This window comes from Hevea brasiliensis, chromosome 16 (genome assembly GCF_030052815.1).
Source record: "Hevea brasiliensis isolate MT/VB/25A 57/8 chromosome 16, ASM3005281v1, whole genome shotgun sequence".
Lineage (NCBI taxonomy): Eukaryota > Viridiplantae > Streptophyta > Magnoliopsida > Malpighiales > Euphorbiaceae > Hevea > Hevea brasiliensis.
In genome coordinates this window covers 64,644,966-64,661,630 of record NC_079508.1, presented here as the reverse complement: position 1 = coordinate 64,661,630, position 16,665 = coordinate 64,644,966, and the positions used below count along the sequence as shown (strand labels likewise).

At 35.1% G+C, this 16,665-nt stretch overlaps 1 protein-coding gene across 2 annotated transcripts; it reads right to left on the bottom strand.

Moving 5' to 3' along the window:
• Positions 1–431: 431 nt before the first annotated feature.
• Positions 432–16,530, bottom strand: LOC110658900 (uncharacterized). Of its 2 annotated transcripts, none has more exons than XM_021816683.2 (15): positions 16,312–16,530; positions 15,987–16,124; positions 15,814–15,874; positions 13,688–15,188; positions 13,551–13,582; positions 12,044–12,176; positions 11,554–11,651; positions 11,017–11,061; positions 5,709–5,814; positions 5,240–5,366; positions 5,029–5,144; positions 4,275–4,351; positions 1,922–2,056; positions 1,030–1,098; positions 432–934 (listed from the first exon to the last, which is right to left on the bottom strand). In XM_021816683.2, exons 2-15 carry the CDS (start codon positions 16,112–16,114, stop codon positions 662–664), a joined length of 2,901 nt encoding a protein of 966 aa, XP_021672375.2. In that variant the 5' UTR covers positions 16,115–16,124; positions 16,312–16,530; the 3' UTR covers positions 432–661. The 2 variants fall into 2 exon arrangements, with proteins under 2 accessions (XP_021672375.2, XP_057993749.1); XM_058137766.1 differs by having other exon boundaries at positions 15,987–16,024; positions 16,312–16,529.
• Between the last annotated feature and the right edge of the window lie 135 nt (positions 16,531–16,665).

The window sequence follows — 16,665 nt, the reverse complement described above, 5'->3', positions numbered from 1 at the left end:
CATATTCCTTCTTCACCCTTAAATATTATTAAATAACTATTTAAAAAATTATCTGATTCTTTTCAAATTTATAAAATATATTAAATTTAACTTTAAATTAAATTTTAATAAATATTTTTTTTAATAATAATTTCACTAATAATGTCTTACAAACAGATAAACAGAACAAATTGACCTCTGGACTTTGGCTTGGCTACATTTGAAATTTTAATTTATTTTTGTATAATTGATCAGTTCATCTGGACCATTAATTAAAGAAATTTAAGAAACGGAATTTTGGTTTCTTCCCTATAACTATAAGCAGACAAATCTTAAAAACCATTCTGATAATTAAGAAAGAGCAATTTTGTTATATTTTTGAAAAGAAATATTGAAAAATCATGAATCATCTCATTACTATGGCAAGAAAATGAGATTGGAGGACATAAGAATCAACAAGACAAACTAAAGTTGATCCAATTTAAGGAAGATTTGGCTGAACCTCTTATTTGGTACAGCATGTCAAATAAACATGGAGTTTATTCAAAGGAAATAAAAAATTTAACATATTAAATCGTCTCTAAATCAGGGGTGAACCTCTGAAAGAAGAAGGTTGAAATTATTGATTATTACTTTGAGCAATGATAGGGAAAATTTATTTATTTTTCCTTCTTTAGTCAGACTATTGTCTTAACCATATCTGATAATCTGATCCTTTATCAAGAAACTTTTGCCAGCTTCCATCCATATTATTTTCCTTTGAGGGATTCCAATCAAAATGCCCAAGCTTCATGGCCAGTGTATCACCAATCTGTGCAACATAACCTTCATTGTTTGCATGGTATATCTTGACTGAGCTGCGGCAGTGGATACCAGCCTGCCTTCGAGCCTCAACCAGCTCAGTGATGATATCTCGGATACCAAAATCATAGAAATGGTCGTAAAATATCGTTGGCTGAAAATTGAGGGGAAAATCCAAGTTAGGTAACAAAAAACAGTGCTTGGATGCATGTCCTACAAACTACTTGGCAATCCCAATGATTAACTAACCGTTCCAGGATGGGTCAAAATATATGCATATCCTTGCGTCAGTTTATCTCGTGGAAATGGCCAATGACCCTGAAACAAAATTAAAATTAGTTAGCTCATTTCATTCAATTTGCGAGTTCCATTACTAGTTTAATTAGAGTTCAGGCAGACCAAATCTTGAAAATGTGAAGTGCAGCTGCTCATTTCATAACTTAAGGTCAAGCAGTAAGTATTAAATTCAAGTGAACATCCAATTACACCAATATATAAGCAGATTATGAACAGGGGAATGAGATAAGATTCTTCAATCCGCTGTCAATAAATATGGGTGTTATGATATTAGTCTTTGATCATTTGGGAATTCTTTCTCATCACTTGAATAACAAAGTTCTGCTAGGTATTTCATTTTGAATCGAGTTCATAGAGATGCTCAATAACCGAAGTAAGAACAGTGAGGCTCAGATTCCACAAGGGGTGAAAGTGATTTTAGAGATCCAGGACTTCAAGCACCTGAAAATCAGGTACCTCTCCCTTGAACTTATGTTCAGTTAGTTATAAAATATTAAAAATTCTAATTATCTTATCATCAGAGAATACCATATAATGTACGTACAACTTACAATACTAATAAAGCACCTCCTTTTTTTAAACTCTTGAGAAAAAAGGGAAAAGGATATGGGACTTGTGCTTGGTAGGCTCAAACTAGTTGCCACTTTATGAATGGAAATGGACCATACAAGTTAAACAGGTTAAGAATATCATATATACTAAATTGGCAATAAACACAACTAAGATATACAAATTAAGTCATTAGAAAACCATGCAAGTTTTGGCAGCCTCATATGCTTTACAGTAAGTCTATTTTGTTTGTGTGCTCGGGCATGCAAGAAGGAGAGAGAGAGAGAGAGAGAACCTGTGTTGATCCTGTATCATGGTTCTCTAAAAATGTGACAGCACGTGAAGGCCACCATCCCATCACTCCTGTTGGTTTTCCTAGAGGATCTATTAACCTCCAATATTCATTATGCAGAGCAGAGTGGAGTATCCCCTGAAACAATGCAAATGGTCAAACCTGCATCAGTATGCAACTGGAGAAGAATACTTGAGGAGATGAAAGGAAGGCATATAACAAGCAAAAGCAAACCCAGGACGTCCATGAATCATAGGAATTTATAATCCTTAAAGCAGCCTTTTTGTGCTTAGCACATCATATCAAAAATTGAAGAAATTCCATTTTTAAAATATAAAACATAAAGCAACTTGATAACATCATTTTCCAGCTTTCATGGTGTTCCATTTTCCTTGTTTTCCTAAGAAAAATTTATGATTAAAAAAACTCAATCCCACACACATTTACATAAGACCCAAAATTACCAGTGTTGCCTCCTCTTTTCTTCCTCAAGAAAATGTATAACTTAAACTACATATCATGGTTTTAAAAAATGACCGTTACATAATTATTTACAGGTTTTTCAAGGGATCATTACCCTTTACCCCATTATTTAAATGCAGATGCTGAGTTGCATTGGTAATGACAGTTACCACTGCTATATAACGGTAATGGCCGTTACCTCAACAATTCAGCTGACAAAAAACACGCACATGAAATGTTTTTTTTTTTTCATCCTCAATGTGTTTCAGCCTTCCAAACAACTGCTTCTTGCAAAAAATGAGTATTATTTATTGTTTTTAGAATATTTATTGAACAAAAGTTTGTTTAATGTTAGGTTTGTTGTTAAATTTATAGTATGAAACATTGGCTTGCCCGATTTACAGGTTTATGCATTTTTTTCTAATTTAAATTATTTTTCAAAATTAATTTTACTAAAATACATTATTAATAACATCTAATTTTAATGCATTTATAGTTATTATATAGTTGTATTAGTTTTACTTGTATCTATCAATATTTACTCATTTTATGAATTTTACAAATTTTTTAAAAATTTGCGTAATGCTAGGCCGTTACTGTTATGTTACAGCCGTTATATACCTATTTTCTTTACCTGTGACAGCTACTGTGACTTAAAACCATGCTACATAAATATGAGGATGAAGGTGCAAGTAGTATTATTTAGTATTTCAAAACTTTATTTATTATTGAAAATTTACATAACTGAAAATAATCTACAAAGATGCAACTTTTATTTTTCCTTAAAAATAATGCATAAGGAATTGATCCACAATATGTTCTAATAGTAGGGAAAAATATTGTCTAGACCTAGTCCACCATGAACCAAGATACATGATTTATGGTGGAACCCACTTATTTTGTATGTGAGTTCCACATGAATAGGCCTATATAAGAAAAATCCCCGATAGTAATAGTGATATTCCTCAAAAACAATTGCACTTAATGAACATTTTGTTTGTAAGCAATGGAAACACAAATATGATCTAATTTTTTCTTTTGAGGTAAGATGAAAGCTTTTAAAACCTCTGAAGAAAAATAAGCTTCTTTACGGTGCATCAAATTAAAAGGAAAAAAAATACAAAAAATAAAATGAAAACAATTAATCAAAAGATAAAATATTGATTACTTGTGAAGAAGATAATGATAAATGTTGCTGACTAGAGTCCATTTCACCGTCTTACCCAACAAAAATATGATCTGTATCAAAGTTAAAATGATACTAGTTTCCACTACCAATGGCATTACTCATGTACTTTTTGTTTCCACACAGGCAAGCGTGTGCACAGAAGGAGGGAGAGAGAGAGAGAGAGAGAGAGAGATCTTAACTGTTATTTCGACCATAAAAGCAAAAGGCAGAAGTTAAAAAACTTGAAATTGCCAGAGGAATGACAACAGATGTCATACCAGGAAGTCTTGTGCAAAACATGAATGGTATTCTTTTTCCATAAAGTATTGATTCAGACTAAGATGAAGGAAAAGGTATATGCACAAATTTTTCAACCAAATAATTCATAATTTTAAATCAAGAGCCAATAACTGGCTGAAATAATTAGAAAAATCCATCATGACCAATTCTTTGAATTCTTACAAAGGGCCCTATGCCAACATTATAATACTCAGCCAGACAAATAATTAATACAAAGTCAAGAACAGGACACTAACTTGGCCATTCATCCATTGCACTTCAATCCAATTAGGAAAACAAAACTAATGGCTTCATGGAAAGGAAACACACTAAAACATTAAATCAAAAGATTTTGCAGAAAGAACCATAGCATTTGTTCTGAACCTTCTCAGGCTTACAGGTACAGGATATCTATGAAAAGATTGCCAACTGCAGTCCAGAAAATACCTTTGTTGTGACATCAAATGCTGAGGAAGTACCACCTGTGGCATTGATCCAATTGACTATCCTTTGCCGATGAGCATCTAGCACATGAGCAAGCTTGGATTATTAAAAATATGTCTATCCTAAGCCACAAGAAGATGCAATTTATATCATGTGCAGCAGGAAGAGATATGTTAGTACAGCAGCAAGAGATTAAGAATGTAATTACAGCTGTACAGGAACCTCTGATGAACTACAATGGAATGTACAATTACTTGTACTGCATAATTAGAGAACTCTTTGATTCTTATAGCCAATAATACTTAAATTATTAAGTTTCACTTAGCCTAAAATTTTATAATATGGCTTTGAAATTTAACAGAAAGGAAGTAATTACAAGAATACTTCTAAAAAAATGACCAAGGAATAGAAAAGGAAAAGAAAAGGATCATATTTTTTTCTAGATATTACATCCTCAAGACTTTTAATAGGATACGATCAACAAACAGTTTCTGACATTGTTATATAAATATGTTCAAGGATAGTGGCCATAAGTTGCAAGAAAATCATTTTCATTTCATTTTGCATAAGGAGGCTGAACTTCTTTATCTTAAAAAAAAAAAAAAGGAAGAAGAAGAAGAAGAAGAAAGAAAGAAAGAAAGAAAGAAGAAGAAGAAAGTAAATAAAGCTTTGTAATCCTCCATTAAGGAAGAATGAATTTACCATCCATAATTTTCCTACTAATTTACCAATTAAATCAACAGCACTAGGAAATTACCTTGATTGTAACACAGGCTACCATGTTCATAAGATAAACTATCCCAATATTCTCCAATAGCAAATGCAGGATTTGAAGCTTCAATATATTCCTTAAAATATGTTCCAGAAAAACCTCTGCAAACAACAGGATAACACTTATCTGGGTCTTAGATTACTAGGAAAAGCAATTTTCAATATATTAGAAAATCAAAAGTATAATGGACAATCACCTTACAAAGTCGAGGCGCCACCCATCAAAACCAATATCATTTCGAAGCCAATTTAGCCACACCTTTATGTCCCTTTGTACAAAGTCTTGAGAATGATCAATGTTTGGAGCTGCATGGAAGATATCACCTGCATAGAGTATGGATACTCTCTTTATCTACAATAGTAATCATATTATCAAAGAAGAGAATGATCAAGTGAAAAAGGTACTGATTTTGATAGGAAAATGGTGTGAGGACATGAAGCTGAATTTTGTGTGTTCATTGAAGGAGCTGTAATTTTACATATTTGCTTTGGAAATAAAATTTTTGGATGAACTGCAGGCCTTCTCCAACAGAAGAGTGTGAAATTGTAATTACAGACTTCACTGTATAAATAAAAATGCAGAAAAAAGAACTGTATCATCATATTACATAATAATCATTCTAAAATGCATCTCCCATCAAAAATCACTTTTTACAGTCCACATACCACTTGAAGGATTTCCACGACCCTGGAAATTGGGATCATCACAAACAATTGCTTCTGGCCCCCATGCAAGCTTTCCACCAAAAATATTCCAAACACCATTTGGACTCTGAAATTACAGAGAATATTAATTTATTAAGAGTCAGCAATGAATTATGAAGTGCTCCTTGAAAAGAAGTCTGTCTGTCCTGTAGATGTACTTAGGACTTAGGAGGCCAGGGACACATTGTAGGTGGAGCTTGTGCAACTATTTTCAATTCAAAATCACAAATAAAACTTGAGTACAAATTGAAATTGAATACAAAGGCTCTGAGCTATTTAATGGTGTTATGGAAAGTCAATCATTATATTATTTCTGTGTATATTCTGTATTCTGTATTCCTATTTAGGATTTCTTATTTAGGATTTCTTCCTAATTAGTATAACACAATTATAGGAATCAATTGTATATAAATACCCATGTACAGATTAATTGAAATCAATGAGAATCATCTCTTTCTACATCTCTTTCTACATGGTATCAGAGCAGGCCATCTAGGGTGACTATTTGTTCTCACCACCCAGCTCAGGAGAGACCTTGGCCGCCGACCGGCCGTTTCGATTCCGATCAACATTGCCAGCGTCGCCTCAATCCCCTCATTCCACCACTGTGTGCTGTTGCCTGATCCAGTACACCATTAAAGGACTTCTGAGGTTTGGCTCTCAGATCCTATTTCGGTATTTACTTGATTTGTGATTTTGGATTATTTTGTTGCTGTCAGCACTTTGGATTAGCGTTTTGGTTAGTTTCTTTGTCTCAACAAATGGCAGACAATAAGAATGTTATTTCTGATGTGATTCCGATGATGACTAAGATCACGGAACACAAACTTAATGGTTCAAATTACCTGGAGTGGAGTAAGACTGTTAGGGTCTATTTGCGTAGCATTGATAAGGATGATCACCTTACTAAAGATCCACCTACTGATGATACACAACAAACTTGGCTAAGGGAGGACGCTCGGTTGTTTTTGCAGCTTCGGAACTCGATTCACAGTGAGGTAATTAGTTTAATTAATCACTGTGAATTTGTTAAAGAATTGATGGATTACTTAGATTTTCTGTATTCTGGTAAAGGGAATATCTCCCGTATTTATGATGTTTGTAAGGCATTCTACCGTGCTGAGAAAGAGAATAAGTCTCTCACGGCTTATTTTATGGATTTTAAACGGGTATATGAGGAACTTAATGTATTGTTGCCTTTTAGTTCTGATGTGAAAGTTCGCCCAACGGAGCAATTATGAGTTTTCTTGCAGCCTTCCTTCGAGTATGAGATCGCTAAATCTCATTCTTTCGATTCGAGATTTCCTCTTTGCATGAAACATTCACACGGGTCCTTAGAGTACCCAATCTTCACAAATTTGCGGAGTGCTCTTATTAGTAATCCAAATGGACAACAGGTAATAGAAGAGGAAGTAGAGGAGGAATTACAGCAATGTATAATCAGCGTAATGGAGAGGCTAGTTCTAATCGGGACTCAAGAGGAGTCATTTGTTATTATTGTCATGAGCCCGCCATACAAAATATAATTGTCCGACTTCAGAGGAAAAATCAGCGATCACAGATGGCAAATATGGCAGCAGAGGATTCTACGGTATCTTCCTCTGAGAAAACTGTTTTGGTATCTGCAGAAGATTTTGCACAGTTTTCCCAGTATCAGGCATCTCTAAAGCCTACCGATTACCCTATCATCGCGATCGAGTCGAGTAAATCCACTACATGCCTTGTGTCTTCCTCATCCAAATGGGTTATTGATTCTGGTGCAACAGATCACATGACAGGTAATTCTAGTCTTCTATCTGCTTTTCAGTCTAATCCCACTTCCTCTACTGTTACTTTAGCTGATGGTTCTACTTCTTGTGTCATGGGTTCTGGAACTGCGAATCCGACTTCGTCAATTTCTTTGTCATCTGTTTTGTGTCTACCAAATTTCTCTTTAATCTACTTTCTGTTAGTAAACTTACTCGTACCTTAAATTGTTCTATTTCCTTTTTTCGATCGGTGTTTGTTTCGTGATCTTACGACGGCGATTATTGGTAGAGGACGTGAGTCGTGTGGTCTCTACATTCGAAAATCATGTACCGCGTCGCTTGTTTGCTCCAGCATCGTAACACCTCTTGAAGCTCATTGTAGATTGGGTCATCCTTCTTTGTCTACCATGAAGAAGTTGTGTCCTCGATTTGATCTTTATCGATTACTAGAATGTGAGTCGTGTCAGTTTGCAAAACATCATCGTTTGCCTTCTGTGTCTAGAGTCAATAAACGGGCTTCATCCCCTTTTGAGTTAGTTCATTCTGATGTTTGGGGTCCTTGTTCTGTTACTTCTAAAACTGGATTTCGTTATTTTGTTACTTTTGTTGATGATTACTCTCGTGTTACTTGGTTATATTTAATGAAGAATCGTTCTGAGTTGTTTTCTATCTTTTGTGCCTTTTGTAATGAAATCAAAACTCAATTTAATATTTCTGTGCGCATATTAAGAAGTGACAATGCTAAAGAATATTTTTCAGCACAATTTCAGTCTTACATGACACAAAATGGCATTCTTCATCAGTCTTCCTGTGTGGATACCCCATCCCAAAATGGCGTGGCCGAAAGAAAAAATCGGCATCTTCTTGAGGTAACTCGTGCTCTTCTTTTTCAGATGAAAGTTCCTAAACACTTTTGGGCGGATGCGCTTTCACGGCATGTTTTTGATCAATCGTATGCCGTCTTACCTTAATGGGGATATTCCTTATACCGCTTTGTTCCCTACAAAATCTTTGTTTCCTGTTGAACCCCGTATTTTTGGTTGTACTTGTTTTGTACGTGATGTTCGTCCGCAGGTTACTAAATTGGATCCAAAGTCTCTCAAATGTGTCTTCCTTGGGTACTCCCGGATTCAAAAAGGGTACTGCTTTCTCTCCTAATCTTAATCGTTATCTTGTTACTGCATATGTCACATTTTTTGAGTCCACTCCCTTTTTTTCTCATTGATCTGTGTATGAGAGTGAGGGGGAGGAGGATGATATCTTAATCTATACTGCGCAATGAATGTCTAGTCCTCTCACAGCCTGTTTCTTCTGTCTCTAGACCTACTCGGCCTCCCGTTGTTCATGTTTATTCCAGGAGATTGGAGATTACTGACTCAGATCCTCCACTAGCTACTTCGTTGGGAGATCCTGTACCTCATACTGATCATGATTCTGATCTAGATTTACCCATTGCTCTTCGTAAAGGTAAACGTTCATGTACTTACCCTATCTCTTCTTTTGTTTCTTATAATCAATTGTCTTCTTGTTCTCGGTGTTTTGTTACTTCTTTAGACTCGTTCCTATCCCTAATTGGTGAGGCACCGTCTCATCCCGCTGGTGTGTCGCTATGAAAGAAGAAATGGAGGCTTTAGATGCTAATGGTACATGGGAACTTGCCTTTGCCCACCGTAAGAAAGCTATTGGTTGCAAATGGGTATTTACAGTAAAGGTAAATCCTGATGGTTCTGTGGCTAGGTTAAAAGCACGCCTTGTAGCAAAAGGATATGCTCAGACATATGGGGTTGATTACTCTGACACTTTTTCTCCTGTAGCTAAACTTACTTCTGTTCGCTTGTTTATCTCTTTAGCAGCTACATATGATTGGCCCCTGCACCAATTGGATATCAAGAATGCTTTCCTTCATGGTGATCTTCAGGAGGAGGTGTATATGGAGCAACCACCTGGGTTTGTTGCTCAGGGGGAGTTGGGTAAAGTTTGTAGGCTTCGGAAGTCTCTTTATGGCTTGAAACAAAGTCCTAGGGCCTGGTTTGGGAGATTCAGTGAAACAGTACAGGAATTTGGTATGCAAAAGAGTAAGTGTGATCACTCAATATTTTATAAGCAATCTGAGGCTGGTCTAATTCTCCTGGTAGTCTATGTGGATGACATTATCATCACTAGGAGTGACTCTGCAGGTATTTCATCTCTTAAAACCTTCCTCCAAACCCAGTTTCAGACCAAAGACTTGGATTATTAAAGTATTTTTTGGGTATTGACGTTATGAGAAATAAGAAGGGTATTTTCTTGTCTCAAAGAAAATATGTCATCGATCTATTGACAGAGACAGGAAAATTAGGTGCTAAGCTACTGTTAGCAACGGATAGTGAGTTGTTTGAAGATCCAGAGAGATACAGGAGATTGGTAGGAAAATTGAACTACCTTCCGACATTGCTTATGCCGTTAGTGTGGTAAGTCGCTTTATGTCTTCCCCAACTGTTGCTCTTTGGGAAGCCTTGGGACAATTCTTGTGCTATCGGAGCTCCAGAAGAGGTTTGTTATATGGTAATCATGGGCATTTGAATGTTGAATGTTTTTCGATGCCGAGATCTAAGGTTGATAGGAGGTCAACTACTGGATATTGCGTTTTTGTTGGAAGAAATTTGGTGTCTTGAAAAAGCAAGAAGCAGAGTGTAGTTTCTCGATCTAGTGCTGAATCCGAATACAGAGCCATGGCACAATCAGTATGTGAGGTAATGTGGATATTTCAATTACTAGATGAGACAGTTTTAAGACCCCAACTCGCGAAATTGTGGTGTGATAATCAAGCTGCTCTCCATATTGCTTCTAATCCGGTATTTCATGAGCGGACCAAACATATTGAGATTGATTGTCACTTTGTTCGTGAAAAGATTCAACAACAGATCATCTCAACAGACATATCAAAACCGAGAGCGATTAGGAGATATTTTCACAAAAGCTCTGAATGGAGCTAGGATTGACTACATTTGTAACAAGTTGGGCATGATTAACATCTATGCTCCAACTTGAGGGGGAGTGTTATGGAAAGTCAATCATTATATTATTTCTGTGTATATTCTGTATTCCTATTTAGGATTTCTTATTTAGGATTTCTTCCTAATTAGTATAACACAATTATAGGAATCAATTGTATATAAATACCCATGTACAGATTAATTGAAATCAATGAGAATCATCTCTTTCTACATCTCTTTCTACAAATGGAAAGGAAGAGTATTCAACGTGAAATGAGGTTTGAATCATTGTTACAACATTATTATAATTTTCAAGTGGTTGAGCTTTTGCAAGATGGGATGCAAATTAGAATCAGAAAGCTCAATTTATTCCTTCAAACAGCCTCTCAGCATTTAAGTTATTGAAAAATGCTAGCAAATGTCTCCTGAATTAAAAAAGAGGGAGAGGAGGGGGTGTTTGTATGATAAAGGCCAAAGGACAAACAACTATTGAGATTAGAAACAAAAAACAATAAAAAACATAAAGCAAATAATAACAATGGTTACCTGTTTATGTGCACATCGATGATTTAGTACAACATCTCCCAAGGCCTATATACACAAGCAACATATTTATCAGTCTACTTGATATTGTTAGCAAGCATAAATATGACAAGCATCTATTAATATTTTAGACTTTTAGTGCATATGCAGACAAAATAATTCCACTTCAAAAGAAATTCAGTTGATTAAAACGCATAAATGGTCACATTTTTATTGTTTGAATGGACTTGTGAGTCTCTGACCAAATTTTGCCCATAGAAACCACTTCATGGTCTTCTAATTGATTCAATGCAAGCTATACTATTCTCTTCAATAACACTTCAATTTATTGCTTACTTAACTAAAAAGTGACCCATTCTCTTTTCAAAGCAAAATTAAGTTGAAATCATACAACTTACTAGGAATAAAATGTAATCCATAAGTAATATTCAACCTCATTTCAAGAAAATGTTAGATTATAAATTATTAAATGTGACGGAAATAATAATTGCCTTTTAAATATCCAGTTATAATTCTGTAAAGCTGAAAATTATAACTTACGAGAAGATCATGAGAATGCATTTCCTCTATACAGTATTTCAGTTCTTCCACAGAACCATATGCTGAGTTCAAGTTGTAGAGATCCGAAGGCATATAACCTGAACATTAATCAATAATATTTATCAAATTTTACTTTCCCTGTTTCTGAATTGACAGTCAAATCTCACTGCTAATTTTTATGAAAGCATCAATATTTAGAACAATAGCAGTACGCAACCTTATCAAAACAGCAGACAATTGCTTAGTAATATAATACTTCAGTAATAAAGGGCATTGCATCACTAACCTAAGCACAAGAATGGCCATTTGTTAAGTGCATACAACATTTCTAAAATGTCAATCCACTAGATATACAGTACAAAAATGGTGTTCATAAAATGAAAAAATGAAACTAATATGACTATTTCATATTCATAAGAGTATTTTGTCTCATATATATAACAAGACAAGAAGCATATAGATAAAGGAAACAGAAGTAATTGAGACAAACCTTGAGGAGCAACAGATTCTGTGGGCGGAGGGAACCACACTGCCGTTACCCCACATTGAGATAAATCAGCAGCTTTAGGAGCTAACTCCATATACCACCGTCTTCTCCAGCTTTCCCAGTTGAAACCTTGAAACTTCAAGAGTGATAAATTACAATATGAAAAATGCAAATCCGCAATAAATGCACCAGAAATACATGGGAGCTCCAGAAGTAAGATAAACTAATCCCCAAGAATACATTTATTGAAAACCAAAGACAAAGCAAAGAGAGTTCCTCAAACCACAAACTTGATCTTCTCTACCATCTTCCTCCCACAAGTTCTAAGCCAATACAATACAGTATCTTCTTCCAGGCAATATAAGACTTCTAGTAATCAATCTTGCCCAGCTCACCACCATTTCAATTATTCATATAGGCATAACCTGAATTCTAAAATGTACTAAAAAGAGACAAAAATCAATTGAACTCTTCCAAGAAACAAGAATTAAGAGGAAGATTATGAAAATTTCCCCATCTACCCTTCACATGTAAAAGCATCTCTGGACACATTTCTTCTTCAACATGTAATCCAATAAACTTGTATACTTAAGGTGAATTTTCCTTTTTTTTTTTCATGCAGTCAACATATTACACACGTCATGTAATTGAATAGGACATTTTTGGTTTGCTGCATCACATGGATCTGAAGAAGTATATTTATTAATTGGAAAAAGCTAATCCGTCACAATTCAGCAAAGCTCCATAATTGTACTCTAAAAGAACAATGATCCTATCTACTGTTTTGGAGCAGTGTCATCAAAGTTCTACCATGCTATTTCAATTTTATTTTTCTTTTTAAATTTGTACACTTCCAACCCCAGATATAACCAGCCCAACCCAACTTTTCTGACCTCAGATAAAGGCTGATGGCAACACTTGAATTTTTTTTGCTGCAAGAAACATTTAAAGAATCTATGAAAAATTTCAGCGCGTCATTGCAAGTTAAATCTGCAGTAAGAACTAAGAAAACTCAAGATACTGAATTCTAAAGGCACAAGACTTTAATATGAAACTTTAGCATTTAATCATTTCTGAGAATTGGATTTTATATGAGCTCATAAAAGCACACAAAAGCAAGTAATGAATATAAACAAACAAATTGAGGAGTTAAGACTACCAAAAAATGCATATTTGGTATGAGAATGAACAGACCTCCCAAAATGAATATTGTTGGATTTCCATATGCCATTCCATCTTCTAAGACAGACTCATCAAGCAAAATGGATCCATAATTTTGTAAGAAAATATTGCAAAATTTTCCAGATATAGATGTATATATAAAATGTCAAAGTTCCCTAGGACAAGGCATATATTAGATGCTTATGATTCAAGCACAAAGCTACAGAAGCCAAGCACCACAAATATAATATACTGCATTTAGCATAAACAAGAATCAAAATATATTTTCCTAAAAAAAAAGAAAATAAAAACAGATTTGTTAGATTGAAACTCTGATCAGGATACTAACCACAATCTCTCGCCCTGTTCCAGTTCCTGGTTCTGCATTGAAGTCCATATGATTGCCAAGTCAGATACAAACAACGTTCTGGAAATACAATATGTGGATAACATAAAGTAATATATTATTGGAATATGGAAACTAACCTAATTTTGTACATTCTGGGGTCCTCTGCCATTTTATGGTCTTCCGTTGAAGAGTCTGTTCTAAGGCCTTTCTCTTCTTCTCTATCGTTTCTTTCTCAATTACATGCTCAACGAGTGTATCCCCTTCCTTGGGCTTTTCTTGAGCAACTGACCATACTTCATCAGGTTTGGGTAAATCCAGATGTCTTAGTTTTGATGTTAATGCTTCAGATACATCAACCTTTCTTGGTGGGAACTTGGGACAGATGGTCCGGATCCTTCTCGCCATCCATCCAGGTTGCTCTCTACGAGGACCATCACTCAAAAGTTTCCATTTTTGTGAATCATCATCTGTCATAAGATCTATGCGCCCACCATTGACAATAAATATGGCATCTTCATCCTTTTCATCCTTTAAAAATAGTGACTCAGCCATTTCTGCTCTTTGCCTCCATGCCTTTAAAGCCACTTCGGAGGCCCTTAATGATCTCTGTAATGATTCACATCTCCTCATGTAGGCATTTTCCCTTGAGCATGCTGTTTCTTTAGCAGCATCAATGGCAGCTTTGATGCTTTCCAGCTCAACCTTAAAAGCCTTGGACGCAGCCTTCTTCTTTTCTACAGCATCCTTCTTTATTTTCTCTAGAAAAGAGCTAACTTCCTCCTCTCTCACGAGATTCATTTTCCTGTTTGACTCCTGAAATTCAAGCAATGCTTTCTCAGCATCATGAGCTCGGAGTTCAGAGGCATTTGCTTTTGCATGGACATGGTCCAACTCAATCTTCAACTTATCAACCTCACTTCTCTTAATCAACAGCTGAGATTCTAAATCATTTACAACACCTCGTAAACTAATATTTTCTGATTTGATGGAAGCAATCTCATCAACTGGATTAAAACCATCAGTAAAGATTGCCACAGCTTTTTTTGCATAGTCACCAGCATTTTCTGCCATGTCCAGGGCCCTCTGTATAGCATCTTTTGACTGTTCAACAACTGACAATATGGTACCTTCAGTTGCATTCCTAATTTGTTCTTCAATCTGAAAAGCTGCTTCAGCAGCAGAAGTTTCAGCAGCTAATACCCTCACATGGGCATCTTCTAGTATGTGAGATGTTGCTTGCTGAAAAGCAATCTCTGCTAACCTTTCAACTTGTACTGCAAGTTCAATAGCATCTTGTTTTGCAAGGACCAGCTTAGATTCCAAACTGAACTTCTCTAATGCCGTCTCCTGCAGCTTCCGATGAAACAGTGATTTAGTGGCCTCCAACTCTGCAATAGCCAATTCCTTGTCATGCAATATAGTAGCCACATGCTCCTGTTGTTTAGCCTCTGATCGAGCCAACTCTTCAAGCAACTGATCTCTTTCTTTCTCCATAGCTTCCTGTGTGGCTTGAGCCTCAGAAAGAGCTTTCTTAGCTGTCATTAATTCATTTTCTTCATCCTCCGACACTTCAGCTCCCTTTGATGAAAGACCATCTCCATTGTTGACCATACTTGTGAAGGTATCATTAGAATCATCCTGCTTTGGGAATCTAGCAACCATGAGTCTTTTATATGCGAAAATTTTCCCAGTAAAATTCACAAATGAATCCTATTGACTGTACTTGCATGAAAAGTACCAATAATGAAGCATTTCTATTACTAAAATTATTTTCATTAACAATTTTGTTAAGTAAATTGTCTCCACAACCCTCAAACCCAAAGATTACCTGGGATGGATCTAAGCTTGTACGTTTTCTATACATATAATGCTTCATGTATATTATTTCCTAAATACAGAAGTTGAGATAGCATAGTTTTAATTAATAAATTTTAAAGATACATGTTCACAAGTCATGTTTTAAAAGTCAGCCATGTAACAAATTAATCAATCCAGTATCAGACATAAATATAACAATTTAAAAGACAAATGAAGTGAAGCATGCTTTAAAACGATTTAAATTGTTTTCCCTAAAAAAAAAAATTGAAGGAGCCATGATCCCGTTTTGCCCCCATTGGTGAAAATCTTTAACCCCAATTGAAAGGAAATTGAAAAGAAAAAAAATCCTACAGGAAGTGTAATAATGCAGACGGATTGTACACTTCTTCTAAATATATAAAATAAATTTAAATACAAATAGCAGTGAATACAAATTCGTGCTTACCGTATTTGATAAAACAATGGTTCTTGGCTTGAATTGCCAATTGCCACTATACGAAAATCTTCTGTAAGATTTCCAACGAAAAACCAAAAAAAGCTTAAGTAATAATAAACCATGATCCATAAAATTTAAAGGAATAAATTGACAAGATATAGGACTTTAGATTCAAGTGAAACCTTTTCCTTCTACAGGTGCTCGGAAAGATTAGAGGATTCTGCAGGAGACACAAATTCGAAACATTCTTGTCAAATGAGACCGGAGAAACAAGGTGATAGACAGGGAGGATCCCAGAAATGGCTCCCATTGAGATTTTTCTGTGACGAAGATTGGGGACCCCAACATGAATTATAAATTAAAAAAATAATAATAATAACAATTAGATTAACCCGGAAGATGGTGTCAGTAATCATATCGAACAAAAGAGCGATAGATATTAAAAATGCGTAAATGAACGAGATTGAAGAACCTAAAATGATCATTGAAATGTAGGATGATTCAGACCTGAACCCAACTATCCAAACGGATTAAATTGGTGAAAGAATCATCATGATTTAGAGTAGCTTCAGCAGTGATTAAGGATGTGATTAAGCTTGGATTTGCACGTTAAAGTGAGTAGTTGGAGATGTAATTGTCGCGGGCACTCAGGCTATTTGCAGCTCTCAGGGAAGCACTGAAACTGGGGACTTGAGAATCACGTTGACAGTTGATCTTTTCTTTAAAGTACCTTTATGCCCCTATGATCATGCAAAAGCATTCTTTTAAAAAAGTGAGTTTCTGTTTTTTTTATAAAGTAAAATTTATTTTATTAATAATTATTTAAATAAATTAATAAAATCTAATTTAAGGATAAAATAA